This window comes from Muntiacus reevesi, chromosome 13 (genome assembly GCF_963930625.1).
Source record: "Muntiacus reevesi chromosome 13, mMunRee1.1, whole genome shotgun sequence".
In the NCBI taxonomy this organism is placed as follows: Eukaryota; Metazoa; Chordata; class Mammalia; order Artiodactyla; family Cervidae; genus Muntiacus; species Muntiacus reevesi.
The window spans coordinates 65168040-65190375 of NC_089261.1; the positions used below are offsets into that span (position 1 = coordinate 65168040).

Sequence of the window (22336 nt, forward strand, 5' to 3'; positions counted from 1 at the left end):
GATTATCTGAAGTGACTTCTCTACCTGTTCGTTTACCGTCTGCCCACCGTTCTGCCCGCATCTCTCCACAGCACAGGGGGCCCCGTCTGCTGGGTGGATGCCATTCACTGCACAGGTGTTTAGGAGAAAGGCCGGATGAGACGGAGGCAAAGTGCTAGACAGGCATCATGCCTTTTTATCAAGAGTCTGGTATCTTCTTGTTCAATCAACCCCCTTCCAGGAACACACACTGCGTGTTCTTAGTCAGAGAGAGAAAAGGGATCTACAGCAGTTTTCTCAGAAACGTATCTGAATCTTAAAGAAAACACTGGGAAATGAGAGGAACTGAGTGAAAAGACAAGAATCTCTCATAATGAGATTTCATGTTTCTAGCTTTTTGGGTTTCCTTTCTGTTGGCTGATTTTGGAATCAGGCGTGTCAGGGTTTCCCACATAAAGCCCGAGTGACTGAACCCTCTCTGGGGAGCAGGACTAGGGGGTGGAGCGACTATTAATTCCTCTGTAAGCTCTGTTCACTACGTACTGGACAACAAGTGGAAATATTCACTCAGGATGTTTTTTCTGACATTATACTTGAAGAAGAATAAATAGTTGGTTGAACAGACTCAGTGCAAAATCAGCGAAGGTTAGTGGCAGACTGTAAGCACCGAAGTTTGGGTAAAGCAGAGTCTGTACCCTTTCCAGCCATCGGGTGACCAAAGGTTACGGCGCCTCACGTCAAGGAAAGAAACGCTTTTGCTCATTCTGAGGAGGTCATCTGATGAAGGCCTTCACACAACAGTCGGCTGCGGGAAAGCACCTGAGAAGCTGGGCTGTGTTTTATCCCGTTGCTCTGAGAAGCAGCCCAGCAACGGCAATCTACGCTCAGGTCACAGCATCCTATCATACAACTGCATACACAACATGCCTGCTCATATGTGGAATCTAAGTTTGTATCACAAGTGAACTTGTTTTTTTTTATGAAACAGACGCAGACAAACATGGTTACCAAAGGGGAAAGTGAGGGTGGGTGAGGGATAAATCAGGAGCTTGGCATAAACATCTGCACACTACTATACATAAGAGAGAGAATCAAGGCCCTACTGTATGGCACAGGGAACTCTACTCGATAATCTGTGATAAACTATACGAGAAAAGCGTCTGGCAAAGAATGAGTATATGCACAACTGAATCGCTTAGCTGTACCCCTGAAACCAACACAACACTGTAAATCAACTATGCGAACCAGTGAAGTCGCTCAGTCGTGTCCGACTCTTTGCCATCCCATGGACTGGAGCCTACCAGGCTCCTTCACCCATGGAATTTTCAGGACAAGAGTACTGGAGTGGGTTGCCATTTCCTTCTCCAGGGGATCTGCCCCACCCAGGGATCAAGCCCAGTTCTCCTGCATTGCAGGCAGACTCTTTACTGTCTGAGCCACAAAATGCAAAAAAGAGAAAAAACAGAAAACCTGCCCCACCACGGGGCCCACAATGCAGGATGTCTTTTGCATTTTAAACTTTTCACTTGGTGTCTTTTTTTAAAGAAAGCTTATTTGTATCTAAGCAGACGTGCCAGACTTTAAGGCAGTCTCTGGCTTGAAGTGGCTCACCCGGGAAGCTGCATTTGTGACCATCTGAGTACCTTTCATACACTGGAATCTTATCCTGGCCTGTCAGTAGCTGGCAGTTTAAAGAAATGAATATATTCATATGACACAGAATATGTTTCTAACATTTAAAATTCCTTCCTATCTTCAGTGGAATGACAGATACAAAAGTACTTTTAAAAAAATATTTTACATTGGAGTCTGGCTGATTTCAATGTTGTGTTAGTTTCAGGTGTACAGCAGAGTGGGTCAGTTATCCGTATACATGCATCTACTCTTTTTCAGATTTCCTTCCCATACAGGTTATTACCAAGCACTGAGCAGGCTTCCCTGTGCTCCACAGTAGGTCCTTATGATCTATTTTATATGTAATAGTGTGAAAAGTATTTTAAAACTTTTTAAAAAGATTCTTAAGTGATGGGAAAGTATTCAGGTGAGTCATCATTACTATTTTTATTACAACTCTACTTCTCTTTTCTTAGACTTTTATTTATGTATTTTTGGCTGCGCTGGGGCTTTGTTGCATGGGCTTTTCTCTGGTTGCAGAGAGCAGGGGCTACTGTTTCTTGCAGTGCTGCAGCTTTCCACTGCAATGGCGTCTGTTGTTTTGGAGCATGGGCTCCAGGGCAGGCAGGCTTCAGAAGTTGTGACCCCTGGGCTCTGGAGCACAGGTTCAATAGCTGCGGCACACGGGCTTAGTAGCTCTGTGGCATGTGGGATCTTCCCAGACCAGGGATCGAACCTGTGTCTCCCGAAATGGCAAATGGGTTCTTTACACTGAGCCACCAGAGAAGCCCCCCTCAGAATTTTTATACTGCTGGTTGAAATTCTGATGTGCTAGCCTCACTCTCTTCTGTCCACCTCTTTTCTGCATTTATTAATATACCCCTATGGCTTTTTTCTCACTTTGTTTTTAATGAGACAAATTACCTCAAAATATTCTCTAAATTGATCCACCCTTGTATTCCTGATTTCTTCTACCTCATCACCAAGGTTTTTTTGCTTTAATTTTTTTTTTAGTGATAATTTCTTGTTATTTGAATGATTGATCTAGGACTCAGTTTAAATATTCTTCTGATATTTGTTAACTGGCTACATAGTCAATATGTCTCTGGGTTTAGTGATGCACCAAAAGAGGAGTGGTCTTTGCTTGGCAAAAGATCATCTAATCATAAATAGAGTTACTAGATAAAATATGGGACACCTGTTAAATTTAAATATGAGGTAAACAACAAATAATGTTTTTATAAATATGTTCCATGTAATATTTATATGTATAGTTACAATAAATTACATGGGGTATAGTTATACTAAAACTTTTTTGTTTATTTAAAATTTATATCTATCTGAGTATTTTATATTATTTGCTAAATCTGGCCATCTTGCGTGCATGCAAGCTAAGTCGCCTCAGCCTGCCAGTCCCCTCTGTCCATGGGATTCTCCAGGGAAGAATACTGGAGTGGGTTGCCATGCCCTCCTCCAGGGGATCTTCCCCACCCAGGGGTCAAACCTGAGTCTCTTCTGTCTCCTGCGTTGGCAGCAGGTTCTTCACCACTACCGCCACCTGGGAAGCCTTCGGGCCACCCTGCGTGCTTGTTAAGTTGCCTCAGTCGTGTCTGACTCTGTGCAACCACCTGGACTGTAGCCCGCCAGGTTCCTCTGTCCATTGGATTCTCCAGGCAAGAATCCTGGAGTGGGTTGCCATTCCCTTCTCCAGGGGATCCTGACAACCCAGGGATTGAATCCAGGTCTCCTGCATTGCAGGTGGATTTTTTTTATCACTAGGCTCATCATCTTAATCATAGACAAATAAGCATAATTTTTAGGAAAAAATAAACAGATTTTAAATTAATCAACAGTGATGTCAGGGGGGAAAAAGTCAGCAAACCCTACTAATTACTGGGATCCTGTTTCTGAAAACCACAATGGAATGGGGAAATGGGAAATAATTAAGATGATTTTAATTCATATAAAATAAAGAAATATAGAAAAAATTCAGATTTCAAAAACAAACTAGATTAATTGCTTTTGTTTTATGAAAAAAAAAAAATACTACCACGCATCAGACCCTGCTCTGATGGATAGCTCTCCTTTCCAACCACCTCTTTAGCTTCTCAGGAAGTCCTTCTGTGCTGTCCTCAGTACCTGAGGCAGACCCTTCCCTCTTTTTTATGTTACAAATTTTTTTTTTCAAGTTTTCAAATCAGCTCTTACTGGCTTGAAATTTCAAGTCTATGAAACTTACATTCTCCATTTTCCTTTCCAAAAGTACTTCTGTAACTACTTGGATTTCCTGCAAATTGTCAGGCCACTCAATGCTTATCTCCTGAACTTCTCTCCATGTTCTGAGAGGGAGGTGGACAGAAGGCGTTCTCGGAACTACTCACTGATGCAGCCACGTAGCTTTCTCCACAGGAGGAGGAGGAATAACTGTGGCCTGTTTCTTTTTTCTTTTTTTTAAATTTTATTTTATTAGTTGGAGGCCAATTACTTCACAACATTTCAGTGGATTTTGTCATACATTGACACGAATCAGCCATAGAGTTACACGTATTCCCCATCCCGATCCCCCCTCCCACCTCCCTCTCCACCCGACTCTTCTGGGTCCTCCCAGTGCACCAGGCCCGAGCACTCGTCTCATGCATCTCACCTGGGCTAGTGATCTGTTTCATCATAGATAATATACATGCTGTTCTTTTGAAACATCCCACCCTCACCTTCTCCCACAGAGTCCAAAAGTCTGTTCTGTACTTCTGTGTCTCTTTTTGTTTTGCATATAGGGTTATCATTACCATCTTTCTAAATTCCATATATATGTGTTAGTATGCTGTAATGTTCTTTATCTTTCTGGCTTACTTCACTCTGTATAATGGGCTCCAGTTTCATCCATCTCATTAGAACTGATTCAGATGCATTCTTTTTAACGGCTGGTAATATTCCATGGTGTATATGTACCACAGCTTCCTTATCCATTCATCTGCTGATGGGCATCTAGGCTGCTTCCATGTCCTGGCTATTATAAACAGTGCTGCGATGAACACTGGGGTCACAATTTGTATGGAAAAACAAAAAACCTCGAATAGCCAAAGTAATCTTGAGAAAGAAGAATGGAACTGGAGGAATCAACCTGCCTGACTTCAGACTCTACTACAAAGCCACAGTCATCAAGACAGTATGGTACTGGCACAAAGACAGAGATATAGATCAATGGAACAGTAGAAAGCCCAGAGATAAATCCACGAACCTATGGACACCTTATCTTTGACAAAGGAGGCAAGGATATACAATGGAAAAAAGACAACCTCTTTAACAAGTGGTGCTGGGAAAACTGGTCAACCACCTGTAAAAGAATGAAACTAGAACACTTTCTAACACCATACACAAAAATAAACTCAAAATGGATTAAAGATCTAAATGTAAGACCAGAAACTATAAAACTCCTAGAGGAGAACATAGGCAAAACACTCTCTGACATAAATCTCAGCAGGGTCCTCTATGACCCACCTCCCAGAATATTGGAAATAAAAGCAAAACTAAACAAATGGGACCTAATGAAACTTAAAAGCTTCTGCACTACAAAGGAAACTATAAGGAAGGTGAAAAGACAGCCCTCAGATTGGGAGAAAATAATAGCAAATGAAGAAACAGACAAAGGATTAATCTCAAAAATATACAAGCAACTCCTGAAGCTCAATTCCAGAAAAATAAATGACCCAATCAAAAAATGGGCCAAAGAACTAAACAGACATTTCTCCAAAGAAGACATACAGATGGCTAACAAACACATGAAAAGATGCTCAACATCACTCATTATTAGAGAAATGCAAATCAAAACCACAATGAGGTACCATTACACGCCAGTCAGGATGGCTGCTATCCAAAAGTCTACAAGCAATAAATGCTGGACAGGGTGTGGAGAAAAGGGAACCCTCTTACGCTGTTGGTGGGAATGCAAACTAGTACAGCCACTATGGAAAACAGTGTGGAGATTTCTTAAAAAACTGGAAATAGAACTGCCATATGACCCAGCAATACCACTTCTGGGCATACACACCGAGGAAACCAGATCTGAAAGTGGCCTGTTTCATTTGAGGAGCCAGAACTAAACTATTCCCAGACCAAATGATTTGAGAGAGTTAACATTTTAGAATAAAATAAAACTGGATTAACAAAAAAAATCACATTCCTCCAGTTTTCACCACATTGTATTACTGAAATGATTATAACTTTGTCAGAAACACGAGTATGTCTTGGGTGACAGAATAAATTTCACGCCATTCATTTCTTTAGTCTGTCAGCAGTGTCCCTGTTACATACCAGGCCCTAACTGGGACATAAAGGCGAATGAGACGACTTCCCTGGGAAGTGGTGGGTAAGTAGGGACAATGGCATCCAAACTAATACTCACATGACAGTTTCGTCAAAGCTGTAACAGGTTTGGGTACAGAGCGCCATGAGGACTCGGGAGGGAGGACACTCATTGCATCAGGGGTGGGGGATTCAGAAGATCTTCACAGAGGAAGTGATCACGGAATTGAACTTCAGGATTCATCCAGCAATGATGGCAGCAAAGGCATCGCAGCTGAAGCGCAGCTAAGGAAAGACTCCGGGCCCAACAGAGCTTGGCACATTCAAGTACATGTATCACACGATGTGTGGTGGGAAGGGTCTAGCAGGAAAGGAGCTCAGCACAGCTTATAAAGGGCCTTGTGATGGTGCCAGGGAGATTGGAGTCTATCCAAAGGAAATGAAAAACCACTAAAGGGGTAAGTACAAGAGAAAAATCATCACATTTTTGTTAGAGAACCATCACTCTGGCGGTTATATGAAGTGGAGTTGGAGAGGAGACAAAGCCACGAAGACTAGTTAAGAAGTTGATGAAGTACCCTAGGTGAGAGCTAAGAAGGGCCTAAACCAGCAGGGAGCAGAGAAAGAGTTCTGTTTTGACCAGGCTGAGCCCAAGGCCCCTGGGACATCCCCAGGGAGAACAGATGATGAAAGTGCAGGACCAGGGCTGGGCCTTCAGACCTGACTAGAAGTGATACGGGGCAAATCATAAGCCAAGGACTGCGATGGAAGCCACAGGATTGGAAGACATGGTCCTGAAATGATGGAAGGAGTGAGACGAGAAAAGAAAAACATGAAAGGAACAGGTGGAAGAGAAAGATCACAACCCCAAACCTGAAAGGAACAACCAGACTCATAGGAGACCAAGAAGAAAATGACCTCATAAGACCCAAGGAAGAGGAGGGTTTCAATAATTGATTAATTACGTAAGGGCTACAGAGAGAAACAGAAAATAGACAGAAATGGGCCCTTTAGGTTCAGCTATCAGGAGGCACTGCTGACTCGGGTAGAGCAATCTGAGTGTTGTGCTTGATACGGCAGCCAGATCACAGGGGGCTGAAAGATGAATGAAGAGGGAGAAAATGAAGATGTGCTGGCTATCTTTCAAAGAGATTGGAAGCCATGGAAAGGAAACAGGGCAGACAGCCAGCCCGGACCCAGGAGAACTGGAAAAGAACTCACTTTTCCTTATGAACATTAACCTACCGAAGAGAGTAGAAACGAATATAATAAATAACAGGGGACCCACCCCAACTCTCTTCTATTTCCCCATAATGACTAGAACAGGGGTTGGCAAACTTTTTCTTAGTGGGCCAGAGAGTAAAGATTTTAGACCTGGTGGGTCAAGAGGCCAAATAGAGGCTATTATCTGTTTTTATGTAACCATTAAAAATATGAAAACCAGCCTTAGCTCGAGGGTTGGGAAAAAACAGGAAGATGGCGGAACTGGGGCCTTGAGGCCTGGTTTGCTGACCCCGGACCACCATGTTTTGTCCGAAAGAAACACAACATTGTAGATATAGTTGAAGCCCTCCTTTCCCCGATCTCATTCAAATCTCATCCAACTGCTCTCCTCAAGTCAGCACGTATCAATCCCACACTTTTCAAATATGCCTGTGTCCCTAAGCCATAGAAGCAGAATTTGGAGTGTTTTTAAAACTTTAAATAAATATAATTATTCTGTGCATAATAATCTGCAACTTTTTTTTTTGGTCCACAGTACATTTGAAACTGATTTATCCTTATACATTTGGCTATAGTTCATTAAATTTACCTGCTCTATGATATCTCATTCTATATCAAGTTCTTTATATTTTTCTTTTGTTAATAGATATTGAGATTGCTTCTATTTTTTCCATTTTTACCACCAATGCTACACTCCACATTCTTAGCCATACTTCTTTGCTATACATGTGTGAGTGGTCTGGGGTATATGCCTAGTAGTGGACTGTTGAAGCTGTAAGGGTATGAACATCTTCAGTTGGCTAAGTGTTTCCAAATTGTTCTCTGGAATGGTTGTATAGCAACATTTCCTTTTCCAATAATCTCACATAGTAAGTAACCTGAAAAATTCTCCCAATATGCAACACCTAGAGATACAAATGAAATATAGTAAGTCCCCTACATATGAACAAGAGCGTTCTGAGAGCACATTGATAAATCCTATTTGTTCTCAAGTCCAACAAAGTCAGCTGAGGTACCCAACTAACATGAACAGCTATGTGGTACTTACTGTAATAAGTTTACAATATTTTCTCACACAAATAATACACAAAAACAAACCTAAAATAAAGAAAATGGTCTTAATCTCACAGTACAGTACAAAAGCTGGCACACAGGAGCTGGCATCAAGGGAACAGGCAGGAAGAGTTACTGAATTGAGGAGGGAGAAGAGGTGGAAGATGGAGCGGAAGGGCTGTCAGCAACAGGAGACGGACAGCAAGCTGCAGTTTCACTCACGCCTGACGACGACCCAACACAAGTCTGCACCTTTGAAAGTTCGCAACTTGAAGGTGTGTACGTAGGGGACCGACTATATAAGGAGCTTCTTGAATGTATAAAGAAATCACAAAAAAGGAGGCAATCCCCAGGGCCCAGAAAACATAGAGAAAGCAAAACAACAGCTGGTAGAGGAAATATAAATTCACAGCCATACCTACCTACCTATGGGGGCTTCCCAGAACCCCACGGGGATATCAGAGGCTCTGTAGGGCTTTCAGGAGTTCCAGTCCACCCACTGGGTCAAAAGTTAAAGCTAAAACACCAGGTCATGGTTGTAAAAAATAAAGGAAAAAAGAAAAGCAGCTTCAATGATTCTGGCAAAGGTCAAAGTCAGGAGTGCTTCTCCCAGTCTGACCTCACCATCATTCTGACACTGTGGACCCCTGGCCCAAGGCCCGACTGTGAATTTGGTTCTGTCTGCTTCATGCTCCTTGGCAGTCTCTTTGGTCACAGGCTTCTGGTTACTGGCTTGCCCCTTTAATGAGGTTTTGGCACCTCACACAGCTCTTGGAGGTCGACCCCTGGGGCTGGCTCCCTCCACACCCCAGGGCTGGGGTTTAAGCCTGAGGTCCAAGCCCCCACTCTCCTCAAGCCCCGTGCATATCCCTGTCTGAGTTTCTTCCAAACCCTATTTTGTGGTGACAGGACTGCAACTGTACTGGGAAAGTATTTACAGTAGCTTGATGACGGGATCAGCAAATTTGAAGTTCTATTAAATCAGGTGGGCCCAGCTCTGGGTGCTGGGTTTTGCCCTCAGTGCCCCCAAGATTTCCATCATGATGGGAGTTGACAGATACAACAAGATTAGAGCTACATAAACTTCAGATAAAAATTATCAAATAGTCAATAATATGTTTAAAAGGCATAGAAGAAGGAAAAAAGGACATAAAGAAAAAATAAAATCAAGACTATATATATATACATATATATATATATATATACACACATATATATTTAAGAACATTCTATATTCTCGAATTTTCTTGAAATGAAAAGCTTCAGCAGCAGGGACAAGGGATGACGGCATTAACCTGCCCTCCCACGGGTGGTGCAGGGGTCCTGCTTCTCCACCTTTGCCAACAGTGGAGGGTGGTGCAAACCATACCCAGGTGGGCAGATCGCAGGCTGCACTGCCGCCTTAAGCACTGAGCTCAGCCTAGCCAAGGTCTTGTCCTCTCTGGTCTCCAGGGTCTGCCTTTAGACACAGAAGGACTTTAAGCCTTCATAAATCTCTCTCTGCTTGCTTTTCCTCTTTTTGCCCCTGAGGCTGGTTGACTCCTGGGGGTCAGATCTCAGCAGGGTTCTCCCACGGTGACTCCGCCAGGCCTGCCGAGGGCTGTGCATCCACTCCCTGCTTCCCACACCCTGCAGCCTTACCCGGTGACTTCAGCATTCTGTTTTTCCTGCTTCTGGTCTTAACTGTACTAACTTCAGATGCTCTGCTGCTCACTCTGTACCTTTCGGCCCCTCCCTTCCCCTCCACAGGCCGAAGTTCAACCCAACTCCTCTGTCCCTTTTCCCGTGAGCCTGTCTCCAGTCCAACCAAACACACACAGCCACCAGTGAGACAGCCTGAGAGCCCAGCCAACAGTTGCTGAGGCACCTACACAGTCAGGAAGGCACCAGAGACAGATTTCTCCAAACCTGAAACTCATGCACAGAGCCTGGCAGAGCCTGAAAACCCAGAGGCAATATGGTGCATTGTTAGACCACGGACTCCCGAGGCTAAAGCTTATTTAGATGCACTACTTAGCTGTGTGGCCTCGGGCAAGTCACTCAACCCCTCTGTGCCTCAGTTTTCTCCTCTGAAAAACAGCAGTAATAGTACCCACTATATAACATCTGGTAAAAGAATCAGATGAGCTGGTATATGTAAAGTGTTCAGAACAGCCATCTACTTACTGAGTGCTATCTATGTTGGCCATCATCATTATTAGTACTTGAAACTGGGACTGTCCCAGGAAATAGCACATGGCGGTCACAGTCATTGAAATAATAACAGTTTCAGAAAGTTTAGTTTCATTTATGCAATTAGTTCAGTTCAGTTCAGTTCAGTTGCTCAGTCATGTACGACTCTTTGCGACCCCATAAACCGCAGCCCGCCAGGCCTCCCTGTCCATCACCAACTCCTGGAGTCCACCCAAACCCATGTCCATCGAGTCGGTGATACATGAGCAGTATGAAAAGGCAAAAAGATAGGACACTGAAAGATGAACTCCCCAGGTCAGTAGGTGCCCCATATGCTACTGGAGAGAAGTGGAGAACCAACTCCAGAAAGAATGAAGGGATGGCACCAAAGCAAAAAACGCAACTAGTATTTTCTTCTATTCCTTTTCTCCTTCTCAAGGTTCAGCCAATCTTTATATGATCCTTACTCTTCTGAAACAGCCCAGAAAACCTCCCATTCCTCTCCATCAAACCCAGTGTTTAACTCTGGCCATCAAAACGTTTATAGCTGCCTTATTCCTGCCTCATGTCTCTCACTTCTTTCTTTCTACAGACCATTCTGCTTTTAGCAGCTAATAAATCCCATGCTTTTGGTATCCGGGAAGTTGCTTTGAACTTTCTGATAGTGTTAAGCTGACACTGGCAGGACACAGGATAAGGAACAAGGTGGCCCTTCCTTCCACAGGCAGAATGATGCCTTGATTCTGAACTTTCTTAGCATCCTACACTGGCCAAGATCCCTAGGCCCAGAGCTATACTGTAACTGTTCTCATCTGTTTGGTCAAAATCCCGGAAAAGCTATTTTCTCATTTCTCCCCTGATGACTTCTAAGTGGATGACTTCACTTGAGATAGTAATCCATTCTGTACCAGGCTCTGTATCTATATAAAGCAAAAGATAAAAAGATGCTGACTCAGCAGTGATGATGCTGGTCTCAGGTAACTGCAGGTATTAGATAATGTCGCCCATTTGATTTGAGATAAACCTGGATTATGCTTGCGAAGGAGAATCAGGCTGTTTGGTAGACTGCATTCTTCTACCAAACACCTCCGTGATATTTTTCGAAGAATTCAAGGAGATATTTAGATACAACTGTGACACCTGGCTTCCCAGGTGGTGCTAGTGGTAAAGAACCTGTCTGCAATGCAGGAAACCCAAGAGATGCAGGTTTGATCCTTGGGTCGGGAAGACCACCTGGACAAAACTGAAGCAACTTAGCATGCATGCAGGTGACACTTGGACACCATTAGCTTAAAAGGATACGTTGTTGCTTAGTCGCCAACTTGTGCCCAGTTCTCTGCAACCCCATAGACTGTAGCCACCAGGCTCCTCTGTCCATGGGATTCTCCAGGCAAGAATACTGGCGTGGGTTGCCATTTCCTTCTCCAGGGGATCCTCCCGACCCAGGGATTGAACCCGGGTCTCCTGCACTGGCAGGCAGAGTCTTTACTGCTGAGCCACAGGGAAGCCCCTCAAAAGGATGTATACCTTACTTAATTTTACAATGTATAGTCAGTCCTTAATTAAGAACAGCCTTTCCCTTGGCTAATCTGAAAGTAATAAGCTTTGACTATCCAGCTGCTTGCAAGTGGGCATTTTTGCATTTTCAGGCCATGAGAATGGAGACAGAGCCCAGTGAGTGTGTGGGATGACCCAGACAATCCCCATGCTTCCCTCAAATGCAGCTTTTCACTTTATGCTTCTCCTGACATCCTAACATCACCTGCCTTCAGGAGCTCATCGGTTTTAGTGATCAGTCTCACACCCACTCTAGGATGACTTCAGTATTTCTCAACAACCACCGAGTTCCTAATTTATGCTGATCCCTTACAAGATTTGAGGAAATCAGAGATGAACAATAGGGAATCATATTTTCCCTGGAGGTGCTCACAGCCTGGAGAGAAGCCTGGATGTGATTCTGAGTGGTTAGCTGGGTGAGCAGAAGTTTAGATCTATCGAGGCAGAACAGGCAGGCTGCCACGGAGGGGCAGGGAGACAGACACCAGTAAGGAGGCAATGCTCAGTCTGAGCCTTTTAAGGCTCCACCTTGTAGGGAAAAAAAAAAGGAACCTGTCATTGCTCGTAGCCAAAGCCACAGAGGCCTGGAACACACGCTCCATTTCGTGTGACAGGGGCTGCAGCGGGGGAACAGGAGGGACGGAAGAAGATGCTGCGGAAAAGAGGCCGCAGGGAGCGGCCAGGGTCCGTGAGTGAGGAGCCACCTCTGGGAAGGGAAGTGTCACCGGTCACATACAGACCCCGGGGGGAGACCTCCACTGAGTCTCTTCACTCGTCCTCCGGCAGCTCCTCAATTGCAGACACTTTATTCCATCATTTTCAGGTGCTCAAGAAAAATACTCAGCTAAGGTTAAATATCACTCTCAGGAGCCTGTTTGAGGCAAGTGTGGTAGCAGAGAGAGTTAAGCGGGGAAGAAGGATAGCTGGGCCCTGCTGCCATGGATGCTGATCAGGGAAAGGAATGTGGTCCAGAGGCTTTGGCAGGGAGCATGGTCGATTCCCTCCCTGGCTGGAGAGGAAGGACCCTGGAGTCCCAGTCAGAAAAGCTGACTGGCGGTGGGTCTCACCTTTCTTCTCTCATTCCTTCATCTGCACCTCCAGCACAGCTATCTACGCAGTACAGTTTGAGCATCATCTCTAAGCTCCCTTCCTGCTCCAAATGGGGAAGGGTGTGGCTCAGACAGTAAAGAATCTGCCTGCAATGCGGGAGACCTGGGTTTGATCCCTGGGTTGGGAAGATCCCCCAGAGGAGGGCGTGGCAACCCACTTCAGTATTCTTACCTGGAGAATTCCCATGGACAGAGGAGCCTGGTGGGCTAAGTCCGTGGGCTCACAAAGAGTTGGCCACAACTGAGCGACTAAGCACACAGCACATCTGCTCCAAAACTTAGTGCATTAAAAACACAGTGTCCCCCAAACTCATGTTGAACATGAACTTCAACTTCAACCAAACATCTCTCCAGTTGGAATGGCCGGCCTTTCCAGTCTCCACCTGGGACCCTGGAGAAACCACGTGGAGAACACCCAGGGAGAGGGAGATTGGTAGGGTGGGGTGGTTGTGTGCCGACTACTAATCTCCAGGAGGTTACTTCTCTGTTAGGCAGTGTCTGATGCCCCTCCCCACATCTTATTTAAAGAACCTCAGCTTGAGAACCTTCCGTGTGGGTTCAGTACCGCTCTGCAATAACAGGAGGAGGTGTCCGCTGACAGGAACCACCGGCTCCTAGTTTATTTACCCAAGAGCGAATCCACACAAGGGTAAGAGGTAATGGGGAGAGACTGCTGGTTGTGGCAACTGTCAACTGCCGCTCTGAGCTCAACCTTATGAGATTTAATACTTTGTCTTTTCTGATACCTTTGATTCACTACAACCACATAACTTTTTAAAAACAAAGCTTCATTAGTCACAATCAACGCAAAGAAAATCTCTCCCTAAGTAACAAGATCAAAGGAGAGCTGATGAAAGACCTTACAAGTTGGAGTGGATGCCTGGGGATTCCTCAGACAATTTCCTGCTTACTTTTTTTTTTTTTTTTTTAAACTTATGGTGTTTCTTTAGTCTACTTTCCAGTCCTAAATTTCCATAGCCCCGTGTTTCCAGGACTTTTTGGAAGCAGCAGACTTCTCAGCCCACATTACTAAAAGTTAGTTCATGATTTCTCTGTTTCAGCTGATTGAAACGGTCTTTTCCAGGAACTGCCAGAGAGTTGATCATTTTCTTAATATGGCCATTAAAGCCGGTAAATGACTGGGACCGGTAAATTACATCTTAGAAAACAAAGACTGCGGGAAGCTTAAATTCAAGGAGCGAATTGCAGCTGGATCAGCCGGCGGCGAAGGAAGCCAAGTCCCTCCTCCCTCCTTCCCCCTACAAAAAGACAGCTAGACTTTTCTCCACTTTTTCACAGGAAGACTTAGGTTTTTCTAAGTGCTACGCTCCCCGGCAGAGTTCTGTAGCCTCGGGTACCAGACAAGCCTTCCTCATCCCCCTCGCCGAGAGGGGAAAGCCGAGGGGTGCTTACCCTGCGCCGGGCGGGTGGGGAGGGACGCGAGGACCACGGCGAGGAAAAGGGCGGCGCGCGGGGCCTCGGGGGGCGCGCGCCCCGGCATGGTGATGCTGCCGCGCGCAGCTTCAGTCCCGCTGAAACGTGAACATTTCCTGTTTCCTGCTTGTTTGGGTCGGTGCTAACTTGAAGCAGAGGTGTTTGCCTGTTTTTTAGGAAGTGATGTAATTCTGCAGGAGCCTGTCAGACCAGCAAGAATTGCAAAAGAGAAGTTGCTCTTCAAGCACTGATTCAGTTAACACGCCTCTCAAGGCCTTTCCCCACCCCGGCCCGCGTGGGCCCCCGTCTTTTGACATCGCCCGCGTGGGAGCAGAGTCCGGCGCTCAGATGTCACTCAGGATCTGGGGCTGGGGGCGTGGACCACACGCCTTCTCGGTTTGTGACTTGACTCCATCCCCAGGTCAGCGTCCCGTTCTGCCTAGAGTCTAGAGCAGCGCTCTCCAGCAGAACTTTCTGAGATGATGGGAATGTTCTGAATCTGTGTGGTGCGGTACAGTAGCCATTAGCTACATAGGTTGCTAAGCACTCGAAATAGGGCTGGCGAGAACTTAATTGTCAGTTTTTACTTTTATTAATGTAAATTTAAGTAACTCGGTGGCTAGTGGCTACCACATTGGACCCCAGACAGCAGGGACACCTGTGCCAACAGGAACTGTGCCCAGCCAGGAACAAGCCAACCCTTCTCTTGGGTCAGGCACACCCTTTTCCCTGGGTCCTGGGTCCTGAATGCCCCACCCCCCATAGCTCATCAGAAGGAAAAGGCATACTATACCCAAGCTCTACCCATGCCTGAAAGGCATGCTCTGCTTCTCCAGAGAGAAATTATCTTTTCATGTTTGGTTTTTTTCTTTATAAAGACTATTTTTTTGGAGCAGTTTTAAGTCCACAGCAAAGTTAAGAGGAAAGGACAGAGATTATCCCTAAACCCCAAGTCCCAACACCTGCAACACCTCCTCCACTATCAATACCCCCGCAGAGTGGTACATTTGTTTCAACTGATAAATCTACAGTGACACATCATAACCACACCAAGCCCCATTATTCACTTTAGGGTTCACTCTCGGTGCCATATATTCTATTGGTTTGGACAGATATATAATAATGACATGTATTATCATTATAGTATCATGTTGGGTAGTTTCTCTGCCCTAAAAATCCTCTGTGCTCCACTTGTTCATCCCTCCAAACCCCTGATAACTACTGATCTTTTTATTGTTGGCATAGTTTTGCCTTTCCCAAAATGACAGATAGTTGGACTCACAAAGTATATAGCCTTTTCAGATTGGCTTCTTTCATTTAATAATATGCATTTAAGCTTCCTCCATGTCTTTTCATAACTTGATAACTCATTTCCTTTTAGTGCTGAATACTATTCCATTGGCTGCATGTACTGCACTTTATTCATCCATTTATCCACTAAAAGGACCTGGAGGAGGGCATGGCAGCCCACTCCAGTATTCTTGCCTGAAGAACACTATGGGCAGAGGAGGCTGGCAGGCTACAGTCCACAGGGTCGCACAGTCAGGCACAACTGAAGCGACAGCACGCATACACACACTACTGAAGGACATCAAGGTTGCTTCCAAGTTTTGGCAGTTAGGCATAAGGCTGCTAGAAACATCCCTGTGCAGCTGTTTGCATGGACATCAATTTTCAACTCCTTTGGGAGAATACCAAGCAGCTTGATTGCTGGATTGATAGTCAAAGAGAAACGGTCTTTTAAAGGGCCCATTTCCAAAGTAGAATATGCTCTCAGGAGGGGAAAAATCTGTATTTTACCTTTCCTCCTACTTGAATGACAATTTTCTTAGATGTCGTTAACAGCAAGCTCTTGGGGATATAATTTCCTTGGTTCTGTTTTGCCACAGCAAAGATTTGAAATGGTGGACTAGTGTTATAGCTGAGTTTTATTTGGCAAACAAAAGATAGTACACCCTTGAGGCGTGAGGGTCAGCCGACCCCAAAGGAGAGGCCTCAGCCCATCTGGCTCCCTCTTTTTACATGCTTTGTCTAGCACTCCCTATGCAAAGCAGGGCCAGCCAGGAAGGGGACGTGGTTTTTCACCCGAGGGTCTCACTCTTCAGGTGTGAGGTGGGTTTTTCCATTATTCCCTTTTCAGGGGCTTTTCCCTTTCTTTGTCTTTTAGCTACCGCCATTTTGGACTCCTTTCTCCTATTCTAACTAGCTAACAGAACAAGATAGACTGAGTTGGATTAGAAGGGGGGTGGAAAGTCTACCCGAATGAAAAAATACAGGAAGGAACCGACAGCTTACGCCAGTGTTGAGAGCCATCAGAGTCGGCTAGGTGGTGTGTGTTCTACTGAAGTCCTTTCTTTGGTTTAGGCCTAGGGTCTAAGCACTGCAGAATGGAATTCCACATAAATATTGGGTATTTTATTCCACAAATATCCTAAGGCTGTTTTTGAGAAATAAAGTTCATAGAACAACAACAGGAGAAGAATGGAATTTCATCATCATGTTTGCTGTGATCCAGGAGAGACAGGCAGACACCCACCTCATCTCCAAACCTTGGCCTGCAGCTTACCGTGAGTCACCCGCGTCCGGTCCGCACCGTCCGCAGTGGCCCGTCGGTGTGAGCGCACACGGTGACCGGCTTCCCAGCCCAGACGTGGCCGCTCTTTTTAAGTGCATTGCTGCTCTTCCCTGTCCACAGTCACTGTTTATCTCAGTTCTTATCCACACAAATAGGTCGATGATTCATGTAAAAATCATGTGTTAATGGATTGACAGCATGCATCTTCATATTTTTAACTGGCAGTTAAGTCAATTCCTGATAAGACATGCTTTTGTGCTTTAGGTAACAATTTAGAACAAACAGCAGAAGAAAAGTGTTCAAAGCTGGATGATTGACTTGAAAACAACAGGCAAGGACCTATTAATCAAAATCTTGACTGCTGGCTCTGAGCTCCTCTAGCACTGAGTCTGAGGGCAATTATTCCTGTGCGAGCAGGCATTTTTCCCGCTGCACTGCATATGTGCCAGAGAAAAGGCCCAGGGCCTGAAAGTTCTCTTCATTTTGCCATTTACACTCTATTAAAACCATCTTGGATCCCAGGCTTGAGGCATGTGGTTGGCAAGGTGTAAACCTTGGTTTCTTTGATTTTAAGATGCGTCTGGCAGGAAGGTCTGCAGAGGCAGGTGTCTGTCTGCAACTAGAGCACAGACTCTATTCTGCAGCGCGCACACCGCCTGGGAGTGTCTCACAGCTTCTCCAAGGGTCCCCGTGTTGCTTCCGAGCAGGCAGCACTGCATCACTCAGAATGATGTGCAAAATAAGCTGCAGAGAAGCCCTGTGCCGCTCTGTAATTTTCTTTTGACCCCTGCGCTCCCTAAGACCCTCAGAGTGATTAAGCTGATCTTAAGGAGGAGAAAATTACCATCATTGATCAGAAAATTGCAGCACCTCAGTGATCTCTTCGCTGCAGTTAAATCCCAGGATGACTGCGTGCAAGGTAAAGGGCTATTTACCTCTGTTGGTTCAAATTTTACCAACCATTCATTTTGGCAGTGGCCACCTGGTCTCAGATTAAATCCTGACACGCTCCTGGCAGGAAGTCAGGGTCCCAGTCGCAGGCAGGCGGGAGGCAGCGGGGAGCCTCAGAGCTAGGCCTGCAGGCAGGGGTGGGGTCACCTAGCCCGCTGTCAGCTTTCGGGGGAAGGGGAGGGAGGAGAGATAAGGAGGTATCTGGAAGGTGCCTGGAAGATGCCCTGTGCCTCGTTATGCTCAGGAGGGCAGGAAGAGAAGCCTATTACTGGTTGGAGGCACTCTTTATGACTTTGCACAAGAGTCTGGCTTTCACAATCAACTCTGCAGTACCGAGGTGACTCTCATCTAATTCCTCCTCCCCTCCCTCTGGCCCCACCCCTCCAGCCAGAAAAGAGGAGGGACTTCAAGGGAACATCCCAGAAGGGATAATCTTGCAGGAACTGCAGGGCTCCCCACCCTCATTTTCCCCTCCATCCCCCAGCTTCACCGTCTCCAACACACAGACACACCCCATACATGTGCTTAACACACTCATGCACTGTGGAAAATACAAGAAGGCCGACTAGAGAACAAGCAGAGGACGTTTACGGAGAGCTTGCGACGCCAGGGAGTCAGCCTCCGTCTCCTGCAGCAGGCAGAGGCTCGAAGTCTAGAAGAGCAGTGGGAAAGTGCTACAGTGGGAAAAGTAAGGGCTGCAGGACCCCGATGGGAGCCATTGGCGTGGGGTACCAGAAGCCAGTTCCACCAATGGGTTCCAGCGATTGCTTAGAGATACATGTCTGGCTTCTCCTAAATCAGAAGCAGAGGAAAAATTAGAGCCAGTGTTACAGGGATTAGTGCTCGGCTTCTTGGATTGCTGCTACAGGTAGGGTTTCAGTTCTGTTTTCATGTAATATGTACATATATATGTATATATATCTCCCCTAGCCATGGTCTGTATACTCCCAACACCACCCACAAACACGCGCACATACTGATAAATGTACATGCATGCTCACACGCACGCACACACTGACATGCTTGCACACACTTTCTGGGGCACCCCTCTTTCTCTCAGTGCTAGCTGGTGGTAGTTAGGGGTGTGTATTCTGCTTAAAAAGGAGGCGGGCCCTCACACAATGTTAGAGTCACATCAGGTGGGGCCTGTAGATCACTCTGAAGCCCAATGAGCGGGTGGTGCAGGTTAAGGTGGGAGGCTCTAAAGAAGCACCCAGAGAGTCGAATGGGCAGGGGCTAGGGCCGGAGCTGGGGTGGAAGCCCAGGTCTTGCCGGGAATCCCAGCCAGGAGAGCGGCTGACAGCAGTTCCACTGTGTCTTAGCACCAGCTGCCTTGCACAATGCCACAGACAGACACCTGTTTTCTGAGAGTTCAGAGATCGGGGTGCCAGCATGTGGGGTCCTGGGGAAGACCCTCTTCCCGGTTTGTAGATGGCCACCTTCTTGCTGTGTCCTCACATGGCACAGAGACAGAGCCAGCCCTCTGGCATCTCTTCTTACAAGGACTCTGATCTTGTTAGGAGGGCCCCACCCTCATGACCCTATCTAACCCTAATTGCCTCTCCCTGAGGCAGAGATACAGATATTGCTGGTTAGGGCTTCAGACCTGGGTTTGAGGGGGACACGAGGACTCAGCCTGTGGCACAGTGCCTTTGAAGCTGGGAGGTCTCCAGCCAGCCTTCTCCTGACCTGTCTTCAGAGCCTTTGGTGGCTCCACCCCGCATCCTGGCTGCCGACCCTGGTCACTCACCCCTCAGCTGGTTGCTCAGAGGAGCTGTTGCAGGGTGGGGGAATTCTAGCAGCTTCCACCCTCGGCCTCAGCCTGGACCTCCTCCTCCATGATAGACTCTCCAGGGCCTAAGCAGATGGCTGGTCACAAAAAACGAAACTGAGAAGGACTGCAGTTAAGAGTTGAGGTGACCTGTGGTCTCTAGTCTGCAGGGCCCTGTGGGGCGCACCCAAGGAAGAAGAGGCTGACCAGCCCAGAGATTCAGGAGTCCTCCTCCCAGTCAACATCCCCCTGAAGGCAGGGAGCTTCTCTGCCTTGTTCTCTAGTCTACCTCTGCATTTAGGACAGTACTTCATAGTTTCGTTTTTGAATGAACAAATGAATCAATGAGTAGGCGAATAAAAAATTCCTTTTACAGCAGTATTTTTTTAGGTGGACTGGGGTAAAGTTTACATACCCCAGAATCATTTGGGGAATTTGTTAAAATATGTAGCCTTGGACCCCACCCCAGCATGACTGAATCTGAGCTAAGGTCCAGAACTCTGCAATTTTAATGATGTTTGGGGGCATTTTCATTCATGATAAAACTAGAGAATCACTATTATAGAGTTTCATTTTTGTTCCTAGAAAGTTATATCCCCTTTTTCACACAGTAAGAAATAAATAGCATGATTTATTTTCGGGTTTCACTTTGTTGGCCCAAAAGCCTGGAACTAGAAGTAAAGCTTGGGGGTGGAACTTCCATTAGCCCAGGTTTCCTCACCACCTCTAGGAACATTCCTTTCCCTAGTTAACCCTAACTCATCCTTCAGGACTTAGTCTAGGAAGCATCTCCACCAGACAGCCTTCTCAGAAGCCTCCCCCTGCCCCCACATTGGTCAAAGAGCCTCCCCCATCCCACAATACCCATCAGGGCCTACTAAGAAGATCCGGTTGGTTGGTCTCCCCACCTGATGGCCCTGATCTCACTCATCTGCGGCCTCCCATACCTGTTAAAGGAAATTAAACTTCCTTCCACTGTTGTTTCAGTTTTGATCAGATCATCTACTGATAGCTTTTTTTTTCTAAGTCCCTTCAAGTATTTTTGAAGGATATAGATTATTAACAAATACAGAGTATCTGTATTAGACTGCACTTTAGAATGATAAACACAGAGGAGTGACTTTGATGTTTGTTCTTTTATTTGTTTTCCTGTTTAATTTGACTTTCCAGATTTGCATTTGATGATGTGCTGGCCAACTAAGTCCTCAACACCCATGAAACTATAAAATGCAAAGGCACAAAGGCTTGGGGAAATGGCAAGTTCTAATAAAGAAAGGCACCGGGAGGAACAACTCCAGTTCCAAGGCACGTGGGTCACGCCAAAAATAAGCAAAAATTGAGGGGATTTGAATCCAATGGGAGAGAACAGGGGAAGCTGGCAGGTAATTATTTTTAAATTGAAATAGTACATTTTTAAATTATAATAAAAACATTATACATTTATTGTGGAACAATTTTAAGTGCATATAAGCAAAACAAAATTATTCCATGTTTAAACCCTTCCAGATCTTTTTCCAGATATTAGCTGGCAGTTCACCTCTCCTTCCACTTGTAGTACTAGCCATTCATGTCATTATCCTGCCAACAGACTATAGGTACAAACTCGGCTATGGAAAGATGGTAATTTGCTCTATTTTTCTATTACAGCATCAATTTTGAATTTCCGTTCTGGTCGTGGTAAACTGAATACAGTCACAAACACAACCTGTCATCAGTTCAGTGATTTCTCAGTTATTCAGGATTAACTTCAGTTGTTTTTCTTGTGGCTCAGACGATAAAGAATCTGCCTACAATGCAGAAGACCCAGATTCTATCCCTGGGTCAGGAAGGTCCTCTGGAGAAGAGAATGGCTACCCACTCCACTATTCTTGCTTGGCGAATTCCATGGACAGAGGATCCTGGCAGGCTACAATCCATGGGGTTACAAAGAGTTGGACATGACTAAGCGACTGATACTTCCACTTTTCAGTTGTTTCAGGGTCCCTCCCTCCATCCTCCAGTTTTCTCTGATGTTGCCTTGGGAATGCCAGAGTTGGTAGCGAGGACTATCTCCTTCCTAGGGCCTTTAGAAAATTAAAAGTGAAGAATTAACTCTTTATCTTTGCATTTTAACTGAGTCCTCCTTTTCCTAGCCCAAATAGTAGCCTAATTTTCTAGTCATGGGGTCTTTAGACAGGTGTATAAATGGAGTGCAGAGCTCCCCAATCCACTTATTCTTGGAGTTTCCTCTAGTATCCTGCCACAATGTTCATGAAATGGAGGGAGGATGGGCGTGGTGAGACACGAGGGGCACACCAAACTTAGAGGCCCAATTCCAAGGCCCCAGTCTTCATTCTTTCCTGAACTAGATCCTCTGGCCTCATTTGCTTTATCTGTGAAACAGTGGGGCTGACTAGACAGTCGCTATCGCCCCGGCACTCGTATCCTACGGGTCTGTGAGATTCTTAGGGGGGTGGGTGCATTTAAAAGTTCTCAGTGGAGAAAAAGGCCTCCACTTCTAAAGACAGGCCCTGCAACCAACAACCCCACCCGTCCTCCAGCCTGTCGTTCACCGCTGAGCTCCAGAAATGTAGCAGGTATTGGCAGCAGCCTCGC

General features: G+C 45.8%; 1 protein-coding gene across 1 annotated transcript in view; it reads right to left on the reverse strand.

Moving 5' to 3' along the window:
- TMEM154 (transmembrane protein 154) overlaps positions 1-14547 on the reverse strand; it is a 51826-nt gene extending 37279 nt beyond the window's left edge. Inside the window, exon 1 of the mRNA XM_065904195.1 lies at positions 14424-14547. Coding sequence (XP_065760267.1) covers positions 14424-14511 — 88 coding nt within the window. The 5' untranslated portion in view covers positions 14512-14547. The remainder of the gene's footprint in view (positions 1-14423) is intronic.
- Positions 14548-22336: the final 7789 nt, after the last annotated feature.